Source organism: Coregonus lavaretus, assembly GCF_964263955.1.
Source record: "Coregonus lavaretus genome assembly, contig: HAP1_SCAFFOLD_833, whole genome shotgun sequence".
In the NCBI taxonomy this organism is placed as follows: domain Eukaryota; kingdom Metazoa; phylum Chordata; class Actinopteri; order Salmoniformes; family Salmonidae; genus Coregonus; species Coregonus lavaretus.
This window is the reverse complement of record NW_028158266.1, coordinates 87,501-110,000: the sequence shown is the minus strand read 5'-3', so window position 1 is coordinate 110,000 and position 22,500 is coordinate 87,501. Positions and strand designations below refer to the sequence as shown.

The 22,500-nt window shown below is 47.0% G+C and overlaps 2 protein-coding genes across 2 annotated transcripts in view; both read left to right on the top strand.

The window, feature by feature from the left end:
* LOC311124235 (uncharacterized protein) overlaps positions 1-7,396 on the top strand; it is a 17,252-nt gene extending 9,856 nt beyond the window's left edge. Inside the window, exons 6-8 of the mRNA XM_084198413.1 lie at positions 725-776; positions 2,058-2,169; positions 6,610-7,396. Coding sequence (XP_084054539.1) covers positions 725-776; positions 2,058-2,169; positions 6,610-6,911 — 466 coding nt within the window. The 3' untranslated portion in view covers positions 6,912-7,396. The remainder of the gene's footprint in view (positions 1-724; positions 777-2,057; positions 2,170-6,609) is intronic.
* A 7,356-nt stretch (positions 7,397-14,752) lies between these two features.
* Positions 14,753-22,500, top strand: part of LOC311124234 (phosphomannomutase 2-like) — a 29,664-nt gene continuing 21,916 nt past the window's right edge. The window contains exons 1-2 of the mRNA XM_084198412.1: positions 14,753-14,974; positions 16,224-16,335. Of these exons, the coding sequence (XP_084054538.1) occupies positions 14,903-14,974; positions 16,224-16,335 (184 nt within the window). The 5' untranslated portion in view covers positions 14,753-14,902. The remainder of the gene's footprint in view (positions 14,975-16,223; positions 16,336-22,500) is intronic.

Genomic DNA, 22,500 nt, shown 5'->3' with positions numbered 1-22,500 from the left:
AGTCACACACTGACTACACCCTGTACATCCTCACTGACCAGCTACTACAGTCAGTCACACACTGACTACACCCTGTACATCCTCACTGACCAGCTACTACAGTCAGTCACACACTGACTACACCCTGTACATCCTCACTGACCAGCTACTACAGTCAGTCACACACTGACTACACCCTGTACATCCTCACTGACCAGCTACTACAGTCAGTCACACACTGACTACACCCTGTACATCCTCACTGACCAGCTACTACAGTCAGTCACACACTGACTACACCCTGTACATCCTCACTGACCAGCTACTACAGTCAGTCACACACTGACTACACCCTGTACATCCTCACTGACCAGCTACTACAGTCAGTCACACACTGACTACACCCTGTACATCCTCACAGAGCAGCTACGACGGTCAGTCACACACTGACTACACCCTGTACATCCTCACTGACCAGCTACTACAGTCAGTCACACACTGACTACACCCTGTACATCCTCACTGACCAGCTACTACAGTCAGTCACACACTGACTACACCCTGTACATCCTCACTGACCAGCTACTACAGTCAGTCACACACTGACTACACCCTGTACATCCTCACTGAGCAGCTACTACAGTCAGTCACACACTGACTACACCCTGTACATCCTCACTGAGCAGCTACTACAGTCAGTCATCTTTGTCTCCGTATTGAAGCTGACGTGTGTGTTAATGTTCAGGTTGAAAGGCTCCGACGCGTCCTGGAAGAATGACCAGGAGCCGCCGCCAGAGGTGAGGAACACACTCAGGCCCTGTCTGAATACCCATACTGCCTTCTAAACACTCAGGCCCTGTCTGAATACCCATACTGCCTTCTAAACACCCAGGCCCTGTCTGAATACCCATACTGCCTTCTAAACACTCAGGCCCTGTCTGAATACCCATACTGCCTTCTAAACACTCAGGCCCTGTCTGAATACCCATACTGCCTTCTAAACACTCAGGCCCTGTCTGAATACCCATACTGCCTTCTAAACACTCAGGCCCTGTCTGAATACCCATACTGCCTTCTAAACACTCAGGCCCTGTCTGAATACCCATACTGCCTTCTAAACACCCAGGCCCTGTCTGAATACCCATACTGCCTTCTAAACACTCAGGCCCTGTCTGAATACCCATACTGCCTTCTAAACACTCAGGCCCTGTCTGAATACCCATACTGCCTTCTAAACACTCAGGCCCTGTCTGAATACCCATACTGCCTTCTAAACACCCAGGCCCTGTCTGAATACCCATACTGCCTTCTAAACACTCAGGCCCTGTCTGAATAGCCATACTGCCTTCTAAACACCCAGGCCCTGTCTGAATAGCCATACTGCCTTCTAATCACTCAGGCCCTGTCTGAATACCCATACTGCCTTCTAAACACTCAGGCCCTGTCTGAATACCCATACTGCCTTCTAAACACTCAGGCCCTGTCTGAATACCCATACTGCCTTCTAAACACCCAGGCCCTGTCTGAATAGCCATACTGCCTTCTAATCACTCAGGCCCTGTCTGAATACCCATACTGCCTTCTAAACACTCAGGCCCTGTCTGAATACCCATACTGCCTTCTAAACACTCAGGCCCTGTCTGAATACCCATACTGCCTTCTAAACACCCAGGCCCTGTCTGAATACCCATACTGCCTTCTAAACACTCAGGCCCTGTCTGAATACCCATACTGCCTTCTAAACACCCAGGCCCTGTCTGAATAGCCATACTGCCTTCTAAACACCCAGGCCCTGTCTGAATACCCATACTGCCTTCTAAACACTCAGGCCCTGTCTGAATACCCATACTGCCTTCGAAATACCTTCTAAATAGTGACATTTCTAACGTTGAGTACGTTTTATAACTGCCTTAATGTTGCTGGACCCCAGCAGCTAATGGGGATCCTTAATAAATACAAATCCTCCTCTCCTCTCTTCTTCCTTCTCTCTCCTACTCTCCCCCCTCGCTCTCTTCTCTCTCCTCTCTTCCCTCTCTCTCTCCTCTCCTCCCCTCCTCTCCTCTCTTGTCTCTCTCCAGGCGTTGGACTTCAGTGATGATGAGGCAGAACAGATGATGAAAAGGAAGAAGAAGAAGGGGAATGTTCAGAAGAGTGAGAGAGAAAGAGGACAGAGAGCCCAGCACCAACCAGGTCAGACACAACACACACTCTGTTACTTCTGGTCAACTTTCAGACTTCTGTGTGAATTCCTTTCGGAGCATGTCGGGAGTGTGTTGGAGGCCGTTGGTGGAAATTCTCCCAGAGAATCTGATGGTCTCGTCGGTCGGAGCATGTCGGGAATGTGTTGGAGGCCGTTGGTGGAAATTCTCCCAGAGAATCTGATGGTCTCGTCGGTCGGAGCATGTCGGGAATGTGTTGGAGGCCGTTGGTGGAAATTCTCCCAGACAATCTGATGGTCTCGTCGGTTTGACCTCCTCCTTTGACACTAGCAATTCAAGAGCCAATCACCACAGAGCACAGGGGCGTTCCCAAAGCATATTGTTGGTGCCCACGTGGACAGAAAGCGCATGCAGTGATGAATTTGATGAAAGGCGATATCATCATTTGATTTCTCTGAAAAAAAGATTGTGGGTAACAGTGCAAATCATCAGATTAGGGGAGACTGGGGCTGTCATCCTGTTAACTCCTTAGGTTAGGGGAGACTGGGGCTGTCATCCTGTTAACTCCTTAGGTTAGAGGAGACTGGGGCTGTCATCCTGTTAACTCCTTAGGTTAGGGGAGACTGGGGCTGTCATCCTGTTAACTCCTTAGGTTAGGGGAGACTGGGGCTGTCATCCTGTTAACTCCTTAGGTTAGAGGAGACTGGGGCTGTCATCCTGTTAACTCCTTAGGTTAGAGGAGACTGGGGCTGTCATCCTGTTAACTCCTTAGGTTAGAGGAAACTGGGGCTGTCATCCTGTTAACTCCTTAGGTTAGAGGAGACTGGGGCTGTCATCCTGTTAACTCCTTAGGTTAGAGGAGACTGGGGCTGTCATCCTGTTAACTCCTTAGGTTAGAGGAGACTGGGGCTGTCATCCTGTTAACTCCTTAGGTTAGGGGAGACTGGGGCTGTCATCCTGTTAACTCCTTAGGTTAGGGGAGACTGGGGCTGTCATCCTGTTAACTCCTTAGGTTAGAGGAAACTGGGGCTGTCATCCTGTTAACTCCTTAGGTTAGAGGAGACTGGGGCTGTCATCCTGTTAACTCCTTAGGTTAGGGGAGACTGGGGCTGTCATCCTGTTAACTCCTTAGGTTAGAGGAGACTGGGGCTGTCATCCTGTTAACTCCTTAGGTTAGGAGAGACTGGGGCTGTCATCCTGTTAACTCCTTAGGTTAGAGGAGAATGGGGCTGTCATCCTGTTAACTCCTTAGGTTAGGGGAGACTGGGGCTGTCATCCTGTTAACTCCTTAGGTTAGGGGAGACGGGCTGTCATCCTGTTAACTCCTTAGGTTAGGGGAGACTGGGGCTGTCATCCTGTTAACTCCTTAGGTTAGAGGAGACTGGGGCTGTCGTCCTGTTAACTCCTTAGGTTAGAGGAGACTGGGGCTGTCATCCTGTTAACTCCTTAGGTTAGGGGAGACTGGGGCTGTCATCCTGTTAACTCCTTAGGTTAGAGGAGACTGGGGCTGTCATCCTGTTAACTCCTTAGGTTAGGGGAGACTGGGGCTGTCATCCTGTTAACTCCTTAGGTTAGAGGAGACTGGGGCTGTCATCCTGTTAACTCCTTAGGTTAGGGGAGACTGGGGCTGTCATCCTGTTAACTCCTTAGGTTAGAGGAGACTGGGGCTGTCATCCTGTTAACTCCTTAGGTTAGAGGAAACTGGGGCTGTCATCCTGTTAACTCCTTAGGTTAGAGGAGACTGGGGCTGTCATCCTGTTAACTCCTTAGGTTAGGGGAGACTGGGGCTGTCATCCTGTTAACTCCTTAGGTTAGGGGAGACTGGGGCTGTCATCCTGTTAACTCCTTAGGTTAGAGGAAACTGGGGCTGTCATACTGTTAACTCCTTAGGTTAGGGGAGACTGGGGCTGTCATCCTGTTAACTCCTTAGGTTAGGGGAGACTGGGGCTGTCATCCTGTTAACTCCTTAGGTTAGAGGAGACTGGGGCTGTCATCCTGTTAACTCCTTAGGTTAGAGGAGACTGGGGCTGTCATCCTGTTAACCCCTTAGGTTAGGAGAGACTGGGGCTGTCATCCTGTTAACTCCTTAGGTTAGAGGAGAATGGGGCTGTCATCCTGTTAACTCCTTAGGTTAGAGGAGACTGGGCCTGTCATCCTGTTAACTCCTTAGGTTAGGGGAGACGGGCTGTCATCCTGTTAACTCCTTAGGTTAGAGGAGAATGGGGCTGTCATCCTGTTAACTCCTTAGGTTAGAGGAGACTGGGGCTGTCATCCTGTTAACTCCTTAGGTTAGGAGAGACTGGGGCTGTCATCCTGTTAACTCCTTAGGTTAGGGGAGACTAGTGTATTTCTCAACACCAGTAGGTCTATAGGTTATATTATGGGGTGTATTTCTCAACACCAGGAGGTCTATAGGTTATTTTATGAGACTATGGGTTCCCTTTTATCGTCATAACTTATTCCAAAATGGGAGTTATTACCTTTCAAACACACTGTCCACTTGAAATGAACAATGTAGCCTACAGAGTCCTAGAAATAGCCAGGTTATTGATTTTGGATTGAGCAGTTTAAAACATGTTTGATTGAAACAGTTTATACTTTAACTTTTTATAACCATCCCCAACTGAGCATAAAGGCTAACTATGTTGCTAATTTCCACATGGTTTGACCTAGCTAACTAAGATGCTAATTTCCACATGGTTTGACCTAGCTAACTATGTTGCTAATTTCCACATGGTTTGACCTAGCTAACTATGTTGCTAATTTCCACATGGTTTGACCTAGCTAACCCTAGCATAATGGATTTAAGCTAACCCTAGCATATATGGATTTAAGCTAACCCTAGCATAGATGGATTTAAGCTAACCCTAGCATAGATGGATTTAAGCTAACCCTATCATAGATGGATTTAAGCTAACCCTATCATAGATGGATTTAAGCTAACCCTAGCATAATGGATTTAAGCTAACCCTAGCATAATGGATTTAAGCTAACCGTAGCATAATGGATTTAAGCTAACCTTAGCATAATGGATTTAAGCTAACCCTAGCATAATGGATTTAAGCTAACCCTAGCATAGATGGATTTAAACTAACCCTAGCATAATGGATTTAAGCTAACCCTAGCATAATGGATTTAAGGTAACCCTAGCATAATGGATTTAAGCTAACCCTATCATAATGGATTTAAGCGAACCCTAGCATAGATGGATTTAAGCTAACCCTAGCATAGATGGATTTAAGCTAACCCTATCATAGATGGATTTAAGCTAACCCTATCATAGATGGATTTAAGCTAACCCTAGCATAATGGATTTAAGCTAACCCTAGCATAATGGATTTAAGCTAACCCTAGCATAATGGATTTAAGCTAACCCTAGCATAATGGATTTAAGCTAACCCTAGCATAATGGATTTAAGCTAACCCTATCATAATGGATTTAAGCTAACCCTATCATAGATGGATTTAAGCTAACCCTATCATAATGGATTTAAGCTAACCCTAGCATAATGGATTTAAGCTAACCCTAGCATAATGGATTTAAGCTAACCCTAGCATAATGGATTTAAGCTAAGGCTATCATAGATGGATTTAAGCTAACCCTAGCATAATGGATTTAAGCTAAGGCTATCATAGATGGATTTAAGCTAACCCTAGCATAATGGATTTAAGCTAACCCTAGCATAATGGATTTAAGCTAACCCTAGCATAATGGATTTAAGGTAACCCTAGCATAATGGATTTAAGCTAACCCTAGCATAATGGATTTAAGGTAACCCTAGCATAATGGATTTAAGCTAACCCTAGCATAATGGATTTAAGGTAACCCTAGCATAATGGATTTAAGCTAACCCTAGCATAATGGATTTAAGCTAACCCTAGCATAATGGATTTAAGCTAACCCTAGCATAATGGATTTAAGGTGAACATTTTGTGCAATAAATAAATAACGTATTTTTAAGATGTTCTGACCAAATACTCGATGAGAAAAGCAAGCATGCACTTTTCTGAAGAATTTAAAATACAGCATAGAACAGATGTCAGAAGGAGGAGAGATGTGTGAATACACGGGGCAGGCAGCGAGAAAGCACATTGAAACAAACCATCCTAATATTAACAGTCTTGGCCAGCCGTTGGGCCCATTCTGACTCCATGGCGTTCTGATGACTTGGTTCAGATTCTGATGGTTGTTGGCTGTATATCATTTAAGCTTTAACTCTCATTGTGATGGTTGTTGGCTGTATATCATTTGAGCTTTAACTCTCATTGTGATGGTTGTTGGCTGTATATCATTTACGCTTTAACTCTCATTGTGATGGTTGTTGGCTGTATATCATTTGAGCTTTAACTCTCATTGTGATGGTTGTTGGCTGTATATCATTTGAGCTTTAACTCTCATTGTGATGGTTGTTGGCTGTATATCATTTAAGCTTTAACCCGTGTGTGTACCCTCATTCTCTTTCTCCTACAGACGGAGATTCCGTCACCAGACCACAGATGTCCCAGAGGCCTTTGCAACAGAGTCGTCCACCCCGCCGTGACAACTGGGGTCCCCCACCCCGATACGAAGGGGCTCCATTCTACCCCCACCAGCCCCACTACCCCTACCCTCCCCCTTACCAGCCCCAGTCCTTCCCCCTCTACCCTCCCCCTCCTCCCTCCCACATGTCCTTCCCCTGGCCCCCTCCCCCCCCTAACCCCTACCACACCCTCCCCTTCTCTCACCTCCCCCCTCCTCCCCCACCGCCCACTGGCCCCTATCCTCCTCAGTGAGGGGAGACCCAGCCCCCTGAGCCAGAATGAGTTACAGTATATCTGGTGCGTTCAGGTCCCGTTCCTCTCAACACTGGGGCACGTATTTGCTCCAACCCAGCCCTAAGGACAGAACAGTGCAGTCTGGACTAGGGACTGTTCACCTCTCTGATGTTCATCAGCACACACACACACACACACACACACACACACACACACACACACACACACACACACACACACACACACACCACCAGGGACTGTTCACCTCTCCTAGACACTCAACAGCATTGTTTGGGATGTAGCTCAGTTGGTAGAGCATGGTGTTTACAACGCCAGGGTTGTGGGTTCGATTCCCACGGGGGCCAGTATGAAAAAAATATAATAAATGTATGCACTCACTAACTGTAAGTCGCTCTGGATAAGAGCGTCCGCTAAATGACTAAAATGTAAATGTAAAATGTTTGACCAAATCATCACATTAAAATATATTTTTTATGTCTGCATTTCATGTTTGTTTTCATAGTTTCTGTCCTTAAACCCAGTAGTATGGACTAGTGTTGTAGTGATGATGATGATGATGATGATGATGATGACAGCTCTCTACAGTTCAATTAACAAATACTAATGATCCTGTTCTGGTCCATAACCTCCTCTCTGTATCTGAGAGCTGTTGGTTATATGATCCTGTTCTGGTCCATAACCTCCTCTCTGTATCTGATAGCTGTTGGTTATATGATCCTGTTCTGGTCCATAACCTCATCATGTACCCTCCTCTCTGTATCTGATAGCTGTTGGTTATATGATCCTGTTCTGGTCCATAACCTCCTCTCTGTATCTGATAGCTGTTGGTTATATGATCCTGTTCTGGTCCATAACCTCCTCTCTGTATCTGATAGCTGTTGGTTATATGATCCTGTTCTGGTCCATAACCTCCTCTCTGTATCTGATAGCTGTTGGTTATATGATCCTGTTCTGGTCCATAACCTCCTCTCTGTATCTGAGAGCTGTTGGTTATATGATCCTGTTCTGGTCCATAACCTCCTCTCTGTATCTGATAGCTGTTGGTTATATGATCCTGTTCTGGTCCATAACCTCCTCTCTGTATCTGATAGCTGTTGGTTATATGATCCTGTTCTGGTCCATAACCTCCTCTCTGTATCTGATAGCTGTTGGCTATATGATCCTGTTCTGGTCCATAACCTCCTCTCTGTATCTGATAGCTGTTGGTTATATGATCCTGTTCTGGTCCATAACCTCCTCTCTGTATCTGATAGCTGTTGGTTATATGATCCTGTTCTGGTCCATAACCTCCTCTCTGTATCTGATAGCTGTTGGTTATATGATCCTGTTCTGGTCCATAACCTCCTCTCTGTATCTGATAGCTGTTGGTTATATGATATGTTCTGGTCCATAACCTCCTCTCTGTATCTGATAGCTGTTGGTTATATGATCCTGTTCTGGTCCATAACCTCCTCTCTGTATCTGATAGCTGTTGGTTATATGATCCTGTTCTGGTCCATAACCTCCTCTCTGTATCTGATAGCTGTTGGTTATATGATCCTGTTCTGGTCCATAACCTCCTCTCTGTATCTGATAGCTGTTGGTTATATGATCCTGTTCTGGTCCATAACCTCCTCTCTGTATCTGATAGCTGTTGGCTATAAGATCCTGTTCTGGTCCATAACCTCCTCTCTGTATCTGATAGCTGTTGGCTATAAGATCCTGTTCTGGTCCATAACCTCATCATCCCTCTAGATTCCCCAGTATCTGCTAGACTACATCCCTCTAGATTCCCCAGTATCTGCTAGACTACATCTCTCTAGATTCCCCAGTATCTGCTAGACTACATCACTCTAGATTCCCCAGTATCTGCTAGACTACATCTCTCTAGATTCCCCAGTATCTGCTAGACTACATCTCTCTAGATTCCCCAGTATCTGCTAGACTACATCACTCTAGATTCCCCAGTATCTGCTAGATTACATCCCTCTAGATTCCCCAGTATCTGCTAGATTACATCCCTCTAGATTCCCCAGTATCTGCTAGATTACATCCCTCTAGATTCCCCAGTATCTGCTAGACTACATCACTCTAGATTCCCCAGTATCTGCTAGACTACATCACTCTAGATTCCCCAGTATCTGCTAGATTACATTCCTCTAGTTCTCAGGTAATGAAGGAGAGTTCTTTAGAAACTGGGCCACAGACCGTCATTCAAGGTTCATAAGTTATAAGGATTTACACTGCGCTACCCTCCACAGTAAACAGGGATGGAATGTGCTCTTGTGGGAATCCTCACCCCCTCCCTCCTCATCTTCTCCCCCCCCCTCCCTCCTCATCTTCTTCCTCTCCCCCTCCTCGTCTTCTTCCCCCCCCCCTCCTCGTCGTCTTCCTCTCCCCCTCCCTCCTCGTCTTCTTCCTCTCCCCCTCCCTCCTCGTCTTCCTCTCCCCCCTCCCTCCTCTCCCACCATCCTCCTCCCCAGCTGTGTGTGTGTTTGTGTGCGTGCGACCACTAGCATGAAATATAATCTTTATTTTCCCTGATTTAAAAAACAACAACAATGCTTTTATGAATCACCAATTATAAACTGGGTTGTTTGAGCTGAAAGCCATGGTATATCAGACCATATACCACAGGTATGACAAAACATTACTATTTACTGTTCTAATTACGTTGGTAACCAGTTTATAATAGCAATAAGGCACCTTGGGGGTTTGTGGTATATGGCCAATATATCACGGCTAATGGCTGTATCCAGGCACTCCGCATTGCGTTGTGCGAAAGAACAGCCCTTAGCCGTGGTATATTGGCCATATACCACACTCCAGCCACATGAGGTCTAGCATTGTCTTGCATTTGAAGGAACCCAGGGCCAACCGCACCAGCATATGGTCTCACAAGGGGTCTGAGGATCTCATCTCGGTACCTAATGGCAGTCAGGCTACCTCTGGTGAGCACATGGAGGGCTGTGCGGCCCCCCAAAGAAATGCCACCCCACACCATGACTGACCCACCGCCAAACCGGTCATGCTGGAGGATGTTGCAGGCAGCAGAACGTTCTCCACGGTGTCTCCAGACTCTGTCACGTCTGTCACGTGCTCAGTGTGAACCTGCTTTCATCTGTGAAGAGCACAGGGCGCCAGTGGCGAATTTGCCAATCTTGGTGTTCTCTGGCAAATGCCAAACGTCCTGCACGGTGTTGGGCTGTAAGCACAACCCCCACCTGTGGACGTCGGGCCCTCATACCACCCTCATGGAGTCTGTTTCTGACCGTTTGAGCAGACACATGCACATTTGTGGCCTGCTGGAGGTCATTTTGTAGGGCTCTGGGAGTGCTCCTCCTGCTCCTCCTTGCACAAAGGCGGAGGTAGCGGTCCTGCTGCTGGGTTGTTGCCCTCCTACGGCCTCCTCCACGTCTCCTGATGTACTGGCCTGTCTCCTGGTAGCGCCTCCATGCTCTGGACACTACGCTGACAGACACAGCAAACCTTCTTGCCACAGCTCGCATTGATGTGCCATCCTGGATGAGCTGCACTACCTGAGCCACTTGTGTGGGTTCTAGACTCCGTCTCATGCTACCACTAGAGTGAAAGCTCCGCCAGCATTCAAAAGTGACCAAAACATCAGCCAGGAAGCATAGGAACTGAGAAGTGGTCTGTGGTCACCACCTGCAAAACCACTCCTTTATTGGGGGGTGTCTTGCTAATTGCCTATAATTTCCACCTGTTGTCTATTCCATTTGCACAACAGCATGGAAAATGTATTGTCAATCAGTGTTGCTTCCTAAGTGGACAGTTTGATTTCACAGAAGTGTGATTGACTTGGAGTTACATTGTGTTGTTTAAGTGTTCCCTTTATTTATTTTTGAGCAGTGTACTTCAACTCATGGCTAAGCATCAGCTGTAGTACCATTATGATCCACACGAGGGAGTAAAACACCATTTGTTGCTAACTGCCTTGTCTCTGTCTCTCAATAACAAGAAAAGAAGTGGGACGTACTATAAAGCCTACTTTAGTCAAATATTGAAAGACACCAACAGCACTGTGCTTATTGTATCTAAAAGTAGAAACTCCCGAACCTCCACTGATCTGAATACACTTTCATCCGACGCCATCGTCTGTACACATCACAGCCTGGTACGGCAACTCCACCGCCGCTGACCGCAAGGCGCTACAGAGGGTGATACAGCCTGGTACGGCAACTCCACCGCCGCTGACCGCAAGGCGCTACAGAGGGTGATACAGCCTGGTACGGCAACTCCACCGCCGCTGACCGCAAGGCGCTACAGAGGGTGATACAGCCTGGTACGGCAACTCCACCGCCGCTGACCGCAAGGCGCTACAGAGGGTGATACAGCCTGGTACGGCAACTCCACCGCCGCTGACCGCAAGGCGCTACAGAGGGTGATACAGCCTGGTACGGCAACTCCACCGCCGCTGACCGCAAGGCGCTACAGAGGGTGATACAGCCTGGTACGGCAACTCCACCGCCGCTGACCGCAAGGCGCTACAGAGGGTGATACAGCCTGGTACGGCAACTCCACCGCCGCTGACCGCAAGGCGCTACAGAGGGTGATACAGCCTGGTACGGCAACTCCACCGCCGCTGACCGCAAGGCGCTACAGAGGGTGATACAGCCTGGTACGGCAACTCCACCGCCGCTGACCGCAAGGCGCTACAGAGGGTGATACAGCCTGGTACGGCAACTCCACCGCCGCTGACCGCAAGGCGCTACAGAGGGTGATACAGCCTGGTACGGCAACTCCACCGCCGCTGACCGCAAGGCGCTACAGAGGGTGATACAGCCTGGTACGGCAACTCCACCGCCGCTGACCGCAAGGCGCTACAGAGGGTGATACAGCCTGGTACGGCAACTCCACCGCCGCTGACCGCAAGGCGCTACAGAGGGTGATACAGCCTGGTACAGCAACTCCACCGCCGCTGACCGCAAGGCGCTACAGAGGGTGATACAGCCTGGTACGGCAACTCCACCGCCGCTGACCGCAAGGCGCTACAGAGGGTGATACAGCCTGGTACGGCAACTCCACCGCCGCTGACCGCAAGGCGCTACAGAGGGTGATACAGCCTGGTACGGCAACTCCACCGCCGCTGACCGCAAGGCGCTACAGAGGGTGATACAGCCTGGTACGGCAACTCCACCGCCGCTGACCGCAAGGCGCTACAGAGGGTGATACAGCCTGGTACGGCAACTCCACCGCCGCTGACCGCAAGGCGCTACAGAGGGTGATACAGCCTGGTACGGCAACTCCACCGCCGCTGACCGCAAGGCGCTACAGAGGGTGATACAGCCTGGTACGGCAACTCCACCGCCGCTGACCGCAAGGCGCTACAGAGGGTGATACAGCCTGGTACGGCAACTCCACCGCCGCTGACCGCAAGGCGCTACAGAGGGTGATACAGCCTGGTACGGCAACTCCACCGCCGCTGACCGCAAGGCGCTACAGAGGGTGATACAGCCTGGTACGGCAACTCCACCGCCGCTGACCGCAAGGCGCTACAGAGGGTGATACAGCCTGGTACGGCAACTCCACCGCCGCTGACCGCAAGGCGCTACAGAGGGTGATACAGCCTGGTACGGCAACTCCACCGCCGCTGACCGCAAGGCGCTACAGAGGGTGATACAGCCTGGTACGGCAACTCCACCGCCGCTGACCGCAAGGCGCTACAGAGGGTGATACAGCCTGGTACGGCAACTCCACCGCCGCTGACCGCAAGGCGCTACAGAGGGTGATACGCTCAGTCTAACGTACCACTGGGTGCTCACTGCCTCCCCTCCAGGACACCTACAACACCAGGTGTCGCAGGAAGGCCAAGAAGATCATCAGGGACCCTCAGCCACGGCCTGTTCTCCCCGCTTCCACCACTCAGACACGGGCAGTATAGGAGCATCATGACAACAACTGTCAGACCGGCCAATAGCTTCTACCCCCAGACCATCAGGCTGCTGAATAGACACCACTAGTCAGCTGGTTCTACCCCCAGACCATCAGTCTGCTGAATAGACACCACTAGTCAGCTGGTTCTACCCCCCAGACCACCAGTCTGCTGAATAGACACCACTAGTCAGCTGGTTCTACCCCCCAGACCATCAGTCTGCTGAATAGACACCACTAGTCAGCTGGTTCTACCCCCAGACCATCAGTCTGCTGAATAGACACCACTAGTCAGCTGGTTCTACCCCCCAGACCATCAGTCTGCTGAATAGACACCACTAGTCAGCTGGTTCTACCCCCAGACCATCAGTCTGCTGAATAGACACCACTAGTCAGCTGGTTCTACCCCCCCCCAGACCATCAGTCTGCTGAATAGACACCACTAGTCAGCTGGTTCTACCCCCCAGACCATCAGTCTGCTGAATAGACACCACTAGTCAGCTGGTTCTACCCCCAGACCATCAGTCTGCTGAATAGACACCACTAGTCAGCTGGTTCTACCCCCCAGACCATCAGTCTGCTGAATAGACACCACTAGTCAGCTGGTTCTACCCCCCAGACCATCAGTCTGCTGAATAGACACCACTAGTCAGCTGGTTCTACCCCCAGACCATCAGTCTGCTGAATAGACACCACTAGTCAGCTGGTTCTACCCCCAGACCATCAGTCTGCTGAATAGACACCACTAGTCAGCTGGTTCTACCCCCAGACCATCAGTCTGCTGAATAGACACCACTAGTCAGCTGGTTCTACCCCCAGACCATCAGTCTGCTGAATAGACACCACTAGTCAGCTGGTTCTACCCCCCAGACCATCAGTCTGCTGAATAGACACCACTAGTCAGCTGGTTCTACCCCCAGACCATCAGTCTGCTGAATAGACACCACTAGTCAGCTGGTTCTACCCCCCAGACCATCAGTCTGCTGAATAGACACCACTAGTCAGCTGGTTCTCCCCCCCCAGACCATCAGTCTGCTGAATAGACACCACTAGTCAGCTACGTGATCATTATCAACAAGCATTATCAAGCACCATCATCAAATACCATCATCAACCACCACTATCAACTACCATCATCATCAACTACCACCATTATCATCAACCATTATCATCAACCACCATCATCAACCACCATCATCATCCACCATCATCAACCACCACTATCAACTACCATCATCATCAACTACCACCATTATCATCAACCATTATCATCAACCACCGTCATCAACCACCATCATCATCCACCATCATCAACCACCACTATCAACTACCATCATCATCAACTACCACCATTATCATCAACCATTATCATCAACCACCATCATCAACCACCATCATCAACCATTATCATCAACCACCATCATCAACCACCACTATCAACTACCATCATCATCAACTACCACCATTATCATCAACCATTATCATCATCCACCATCATCATCCGCCATCATCAACCACCGTCATCATCCACCATCATCAACCACCATCATCAACCACCATCATCAACCACCATCATCAACCACCATCATCAACCACCATCATCATCCACCGTCATCAACCACCATCATCGTCCACCATCATCAACTAGCCTTTTCAACCCCAACTCTTCTTGGTCCCTGCCGTCTCTCTCCAGCAGCTGTATGGTATTAATGGCCACTAAGTGGCGCCAAAACCCTATGAAACTTCTACACAGCTCAGTTCAGCTGGATTGAGCTGTGTACAAATAAACTATTACATTCTCTGTTTGTCAATAATTCAGTCTTTCAAATCCTTCTATATTTAATTATGAGGCTAATCACCAAATATTTGGCGTTCCCCGAATGTACAAAACGAGCGAATAAAATGTAACAAAGCCACGCCCACAGTGCGCTGTGATTGGACAAAGGGGCTATACTTACTTCCGTATACACAAACCACAGATGACGTTGCAGTCCGTCCACTAGTCTCTTCCGCCTTCAAATCAGTTTTCCGTCCTCTGTGTCCCGGACGGCGAACAACTATTCCTCCAACACCGTCTGCCGTAATTTACTAACAACACATTTACTACGAACAAGATGAGTGAAGCTGTCGACACCTCGACGCTGTGTCTCTTCGATGTGGACGGGACGCTGACTGCCGCTCGACAGGTAAGGAGACCAACGATAGTTCCTACGGTGCTGCTAACGATAGGTCCCCTGCTACAGTCCACTAACTCATAGACAGGTAAGGAGACCAACGATAGGTCCCCTGCTACAGTCCACTAACTCATAGACAGGTAAGGAGACCAACGATAGGTCCCCTGCTACAGTCCACTAACTCATAGACAGGTAAGGAGACCAACGATAGGTCCCCTGCTACAGTCCACTAACTCATAGACAGGTAAGGAGACCAACGATAGGTCCCCTGCTACAGTCCACTAACTCATAGACAGGTAAGGAGACCAACGATAGGTCCCCTGCTACAGTCCACTAACTCATAGACAGGTAAGGAGACCAACGATAGGTCCCCTGCTACAGTCCACTAACTCATAGACAGGTAAGGAGACCAACGATAGGTCCCCTGCTACAGTCCACTAACTCATAGACAGGTAAGGAGACCAACGATAGTTCCTTCGGTGCTGCTAACGATAGTGGACTGTAGCAGGGGACCTAACTCATAGACAGGTAAGGAGACCAACGATAGGTCCCCTGCTACAGTCCACTAACTCATAGACAGGTAAGGAGACCAACGATAGGTCCCCTGCTACAGTCCACTAACTCATAGACAGGTAAGGAGACCAACGATAGGTCCCCTGCTACAGTCCACTAACTCATAGACAGGTAAGGAGACCAACGATAGGTCCCCTGCTACAGTCCACTAACTCATAGACAGGTAAGGAGACCAACGATAGTTCCTTCGGTGCTGCTAACGATAGTGGACTGTAGCAGGGGACCTAACTCATAGACAGGTAAGGAGACCAACGATAGGTCCCCTGCTACAGTCCACTAACTCATAGACAGGTAAGGAGACCAACGATAGGTCCCCTGCTACAGTCCACTAACCACTAACTCATAGACAGGTCAAATGGATCAACGTTAACGTTAGTTCACACCTACCTGCATTTGTCCAATAGAAACTCTCGTTTTCTTTGCAAAACGTTTTCCATTTGGAGTCAACTTTTTCTGTTGCAAAACGGCTTAATGAATACATCCCTGTTCACTGACCTATAGACAGGTCAAATGGACCATTGTTAGAGAGCGTGTTATGGTTTAGTTATATTAGTCCGGGTGAATGATATATACTGTATCCATGGTAGAGGCAGGACTGTGTGTTGGGTGGGTGTCTGTCTGATGGATTGAATGGTTGCTGATACCACTTGAATAGTTGCTGTAGCAACAGTGTACTAATGTGTTCCAGAGGGTGACTCCTGGGATGGAGGACTTTCTTCAGCGTCTGCGGCGGCGTGTTCGAGTCGGCGTGGTGGGGGGGTCGGACTTCATCAAGATCAAAGAACAACTGGGAGATGACGGTGTGTGTCTGGTGTGTGAGGGAGTTAAGGTGTGTCTGTGTGAGGGAGTTAAGGTGTGTCTGTGTGAGGGAGTGAAGGTGTGGGGATATTTGGGGAGTTTCTCTGAATGTCCTTGAGTGGCCCAGCCAGAGCCTGGACTTGAACCCGATCGAACATCTCTGGAGAGAGCTGAAAATAGTTGTGCAGTGACGCTCCCCATCCAACCTGACAGTCCTTGAGAGGATCTGCAGAGAAGAATGGGAGAAACTCCCCAAATACAGGTGTGCCAAGCTTGTAGTGTCATATCCAAGAAGAATCGAGGCTCTTATTGCTGCCAAAGGTGCTTCAACAAAGTACTGAGTAAAGGGACTGAAAACTTATGTAAAAAATGTTTTTCTATATTTGCCAACACTTCTAAAAACCTGTTTTTGCTTTGTCATTATAGGGTATTTTGTGTAGATTGATGAGGGTGGAAAAAACAATTTAATCAATTTTAGAATAAGGCTGAAACGTAACAAAATGTGGAAAAAGTCAAGGGGTCCAACACTCTACTCAGCAAATTGGATGTAGTCTATCACAGTGCCATCCGTTTTGTCTCCAAAGCCCCATACACTACCCACCACTGTGACCTGTACGCTCTTGTTGGCTGGTCCTCACTACATGTTCGTCGTCAAACCCACTGGCTCCAGGCCATCTATAAATCACTGCTAGGCAAATCCCCGCCTTATGTTAGCTCATTGGTCACCATAGCAGCACCCACCCGTAGTCTGCGCTCCAGCAGGTATATCTCACTGGTCATTCCCAAAGCCAACACCTCCTTTGGCCGCCATTCCTTCCAGTTCTCTGCTGCCAATGACTGGAACGAATTGCAAAAATCTCTGAAGCTGGAGACGCTTATCTCCCTCAATAACTTTAAGCATCAGTTGTCAGAGCACCTTACCGATCACTGCACCTGTACACAGCCCATCTGAAATTAGCCCACCCAACTACCTCATCCCTATATTGTTATTTATTTTGCTCTTTTGCACCCCAGTATCTCTATTTGCACATAATCTCTTGCACATCTAGCATGTTTTTCTAAAAAATGTTTTTCTATATTTGCCAACACTTCTAAAAACCTGTTTTTGCTTTGTCATTATAGGGTATTTTGTGTAGATTGATGAGGGGGGAAAAAACAATTTAATCCATTTTAGAATAAGGCTGAAACGTAACAAAATGTGGGAAAAGTCAAGGGGTCTGAATACTTTCCCAATGCACAGTACACACGGCTGGAATGCTGTTTCAGCCTTCAGCATCCAGGACCCAAACTAGCCAGTTTATAATAAATATTAATGCAATGCTCTGCAGAATCACTGATCTGCAAATAACAACTGACGTCTCTCTATGGAATCAAGCTCAGTGACGTCTCACTATGGAATCAAGCTCAGTGACGTCTCACTATGGAATCAAGCTCAGTGACGTCTCACTATGGAATCAAGCTCACTGACGTCTCACTATGGAATCAAGCTCACTGACGTCTCACTATGGAATCAAGCTCACTGACGTCTCACTATGGAATCAAGCTCACTGACGTCTCACTATGGAATCAAGCTCACTGACGTCTCACTATGGAATCAAGCTCACTGACGTCTCACTATGGAATCAAGCTCACTGACGTCTCACTATGGAATCAAGCTCACTGACGTCTCACTATGGAATCAAGCTCACTGACGTCTCACTATGGAATCAAGCTCACTGACGTCTCACTATGGAATCAAGCTCACTGACGTCTCACTATGGAATCAAGCTCACTGACGTCTCACTATGGAATCAAGCTCACTGACGTCTCACTATGGAATCAAGCTCACTGACGTCTCACTATGGAATCAAGCTCAGTGACGTCTCACTATGGAATCAAGCTCAGTGACGTCTCACTATGGAATCAAGCTCAGTGACGTCTCACTATGGAATCAAGCTCAGTGACGTCTCACTATGGAATCAAGCTCAGTGAATTTACACAGCCCCTCCAACGTGTGTGTGTGTGTGTGTGTGTGTGTGTGTGTGTGTGTCAACTGATCCGTCAGGTTGTATTTAGCTACTCTGACCTTCTCAGCACTTCTCTGTAAAGGTCATGATGCACACACACACACCACACACACCACACACACACACCACACACACCACACACACCACACACACCACACACACCACACACACACCACACACACACACACCACACACACACACACACACACCAAAGTGTCCAAAACATCATTGGAGCTTTACTGCATTAATGAATCAGTTACAACGGGTGGGCTTTAGTCATGTTGCATGAAGACCCATGGGGCGGCGCACAATTTGCCCAGCGTTGTCCAGGGTAGGGGAGGGAATGGCCGGCAGGGATGTAGCTCAGTTGGTAGAGCATGGCGTTTGCAACGCCAGGGTTGTGGGTTCAATTCCCACGGGGGGCCAGTATATATATATTTTTTTTTTTACATGTAAGTCGCTCTGGATAAGAGCGTCTGCTAAATGACTAAAATGTAAAATGTAAAAAAAATGGTAGTAAATAGTTTACTGCATTAACGAGTCAGTTCCAACGGGTGGGCTTTAGTCATGATAGTAAATAGTTTACTGCATTAACGAGTCAGTTCCAACGGGTGGGCTTTAGTCATGTTAGTAAATAGTTTACTGCATTAACGAGTCAGTTCCAACGGGTGGGCTTTAGTCATGATAGTAAATAGTTTACTGCATTAACGAGTCAGTTCCAACGGGTGGGCTTTAGTCATGGTAGTAAATAGTTTACTGCATTAATGAGTCAGTTCCAACGGGTGGGCTTTAGTCATGGTAGTAAATAGTTTACTGCATTAATGAGTCAGTTCCAACGGGTGGGCTTTAGTCATGATAGTAAATAGTTTACTGCATTAACGAGTCAGTTCCAACGGGTGGGCTTTAGTCATGGTAGTAAATAGTTTACTGCATTAATGAATCAGTTCCAACGGGTGGGCTTTAGTCATGGTAGTAAATAGTTTACTGCATTAACGAGTCAGTTCCAACGGGTGGGCTTTAGTCATGTTAGTAAATAGTTTACTGCATTAACGAGTCAGTTCCAACGGGTGGGCTTTAGTCATGTTAGTAAATAGTTTACTGCATTAACGAGTCAGTTCCAACGGGTGGGCTTTAGTCATGTTAGTGAATAGTTTACTGCATTAACGAGTCAGTTCCAACGGGTGGGCTTTAGTCATGGTAGTAAATAGTTTACTGCATTAACGAGTCAGTTCCAACGGGTGGGCTTTAGTCATGGTAGTAAATAGTTTACTGCATTAACGAGTCAGTTCCAACGGGTGGGCTTTAGTCATGGTAGTAAATAGTTTACTGCATTAATGAATCAGTTCCAACGGGTGGGCTTTAGTCATGGTAGTAAATAGTTTACTGCATTAACGAGTCAGTTCCAACGGGTGGGCTTTAGTCATGATAGTAAATAGTTTACTGCATTAACGAGTCAGTTCCAACGGGTGGGCTTTAGTCATGTTAGTAAATAGTTTACTGCATTAACGAGTCAGTTCCAACGGGTGGGCTTTAGTCATGATAGTAAATAGTTTACTGCATTAACGAGTCAGTTCCAACGGGTGGGCTTTAGTCATGGTAGTAAATAGTTTACTGCATTAACGAGTCAGTTCCAACGGGTGGGCTTTAGTCATGTTAGTGAATAGTTTACTGCATTAACGAGTCAGTTCCAACGGGTGGGCTTTAGTCATGTTAGTAAATAGTTTACTGCATTAATGAATCAGTTCCAACGGGTGGGCTTTAGTCATGTTAGTAAATAGTTTACTGCATTAACGAGTCAGTTCCAACGGGTGGGCTTTAGTCATGTTAGTAAATAGTTTACTGCATTAACGAGTCAGTTCCAACGGGTGGGCTTTAGTCATGGTAGTAAATAGTTTACTGCATTAACGAGTCAGTTCCAACGGGTGGGCTTTAGTCATGGTAGTAAATAGTTTACTGCATTAATGAATCAGTTCCAACGGGTGGGCTTTAGTCATGTTAGTAAATAGTTTACTGCATTAACGAGTCAGTTATAACGGGTGGGCTTTAGTCATGTTAGTAAATAGTTTACTGCATTAACGAGTCAGTTCCAACGGGTGGGCTTTAGTCATGATAGTAAATAGTTTACTGCATTAACGAGTCAGTTCCAACGGGTGGGCTTTAGTCATGTTAGTAAATAGTTTACTGCATTAACGAGTCAGTTCCAACGGGTGGGCTTTAGTCATGGTAGTAAATAGTTTACTGCATTAACGAGTCAGTTCCAACGGGTGGGCTTTAGTCATGTTAGTAAATAGTTTACTGCATTAACGAGTCAGTTCCAACGGGTGGGCTTTAGTCATGTTAGTAAATAGTTTACTGCATTAACGAGTCAGTTCCAACGGGTGGGCTTTAGTCATGTTAGTGAATAGTTTACTGCATTAACGAGTCAGTTCCAACGGGTGGGCTTTAGTCATGTTAGTAAATAGTTTACTGCATTAACGAGTCAGTTCCAACGGGTGGGCTTTAGTCATGATAGTGAATAGTTTACTGCATTAATGAGTCAGTTATAACGGGTGGGCTTTAGTCATGGTAGTAAATAGTTTACTGCATTAACGAGTCAGTTCCAACGGGTGGGCTTTAGTCATGTTAGTAAATAGTTTACTGCATTAACGAGTCAGTTACAACGGGTGGGCTTTAGTCATGATAGTAAATAGTTTACTGCATTAACGAGTCAGTTCCAACGGGTGGGCTTTAGTCATGGTAGTAAATAGTTTACTGCATTAACGAGTCAGTTCCAACGGGTGGGCTTTAGTCATGTTAGTAAATAGTTTACTGCATTAACGAGTCAGTTCCAACGGGTGGGCTTTAGTCATGTTAGTAAATAGTTTACTGCATTAACGAGTCAGTTCCAACGGGTGGGCTTTAGTCATGGTAGTAAATAGTTTACTGCATTAACGAGTCAGTTACAACGGGTGGGCTTTAGTCATGTTAGTAAATAGTTTACTGCATTAACGAGTCAGTTCCAACGGGTGGGCTTTAGTCATGTTAGTAAATAGTTTACTGCATTAACGAGTCAGTTCCAACGGGTGGGCTTTAGTCATGGTAGTAAATAGTTTACTGCATTAACGAGTCAGTTCCAATGGGGTGGCCTTTAGTCATGGTAGTAAATAGTTTACTGCATTAACGAGTCAGTTCCAACGGGTGGGCTTTAGTCATGATAGTGAATAGTTTACTGCATTAACGAGTCAGTTCCAACGGGTGGGCTTTAGTCATGATAGTGAATAGTTTACTGCATTAACGAGTCAGTTCCAACGGGTGGGCTTTAGTCATGTTAGTAAATAGTTTACTGCATTAACGAGTCAGTTCCAACGGGTGGGCTTTAGTCATGTTAGTAAATAGTTTACTGCATTAACGAGTCAGTTCCAACGGGTGGGCTTTAGTCATGTTAGTAAATAGTTTACTGCATTAATGAATCAGTTCCAACGGGTGGGCTTTAGTCATGTTAGTAAATAGTTTACTGCATTAACGAGTCAGTTCCAACGGGTGGGCTTTAGTCATGTTAGTAAATAGTTTACTGCATTAACGAGTCAGTTCCAACGGGTGGGCTTTAGTCATGTTAGTAAATAGTTTACTGCATTAACGAGTCAGTTCCAACGGGTGGGCTTTAGTCATGATAGTAAATAGTTTACTGCATTAACGAGTCAGTTCCAACGGGTGGGCTTTAGTCATGTTAGTAAATAGTTTACTGCATTAACGAGTCAGTTCCAACGGGTGGGCTTTAGTCATGGTAGTAAATAGTTTACTGCATTAACGAGTCAGTTCCAACGGGTGGGCTTTAGTCATGTTAGTAAATAGTTTACTGCATTAACGAGTCAGTTCCAACGGGTGGGCTTTAGTCATGTTAGTAAATAGTTTACTGCATTAACGAGTCAGTTCCAACGGGTGGGCTTTAGTCATGTTAGTAAATAGTTTACTGCATTAACGAGTCAGTTCCAACGGGTGGGCTTTAGTCATGTTAGTAAATAGTTTACTGCATTAACGAGTCAGTTCCAACGGGTGGGCTTTAGTCATGTTAGTGAATAGTTTACTGCATTAACGAGTCAGTTCCAACGGGTGGGCTTTAGTCATGTTAGTAAATAGTTTACTGCATTAACGAGTCAGTTCCAACGGGTGGGCTTTAGTCAT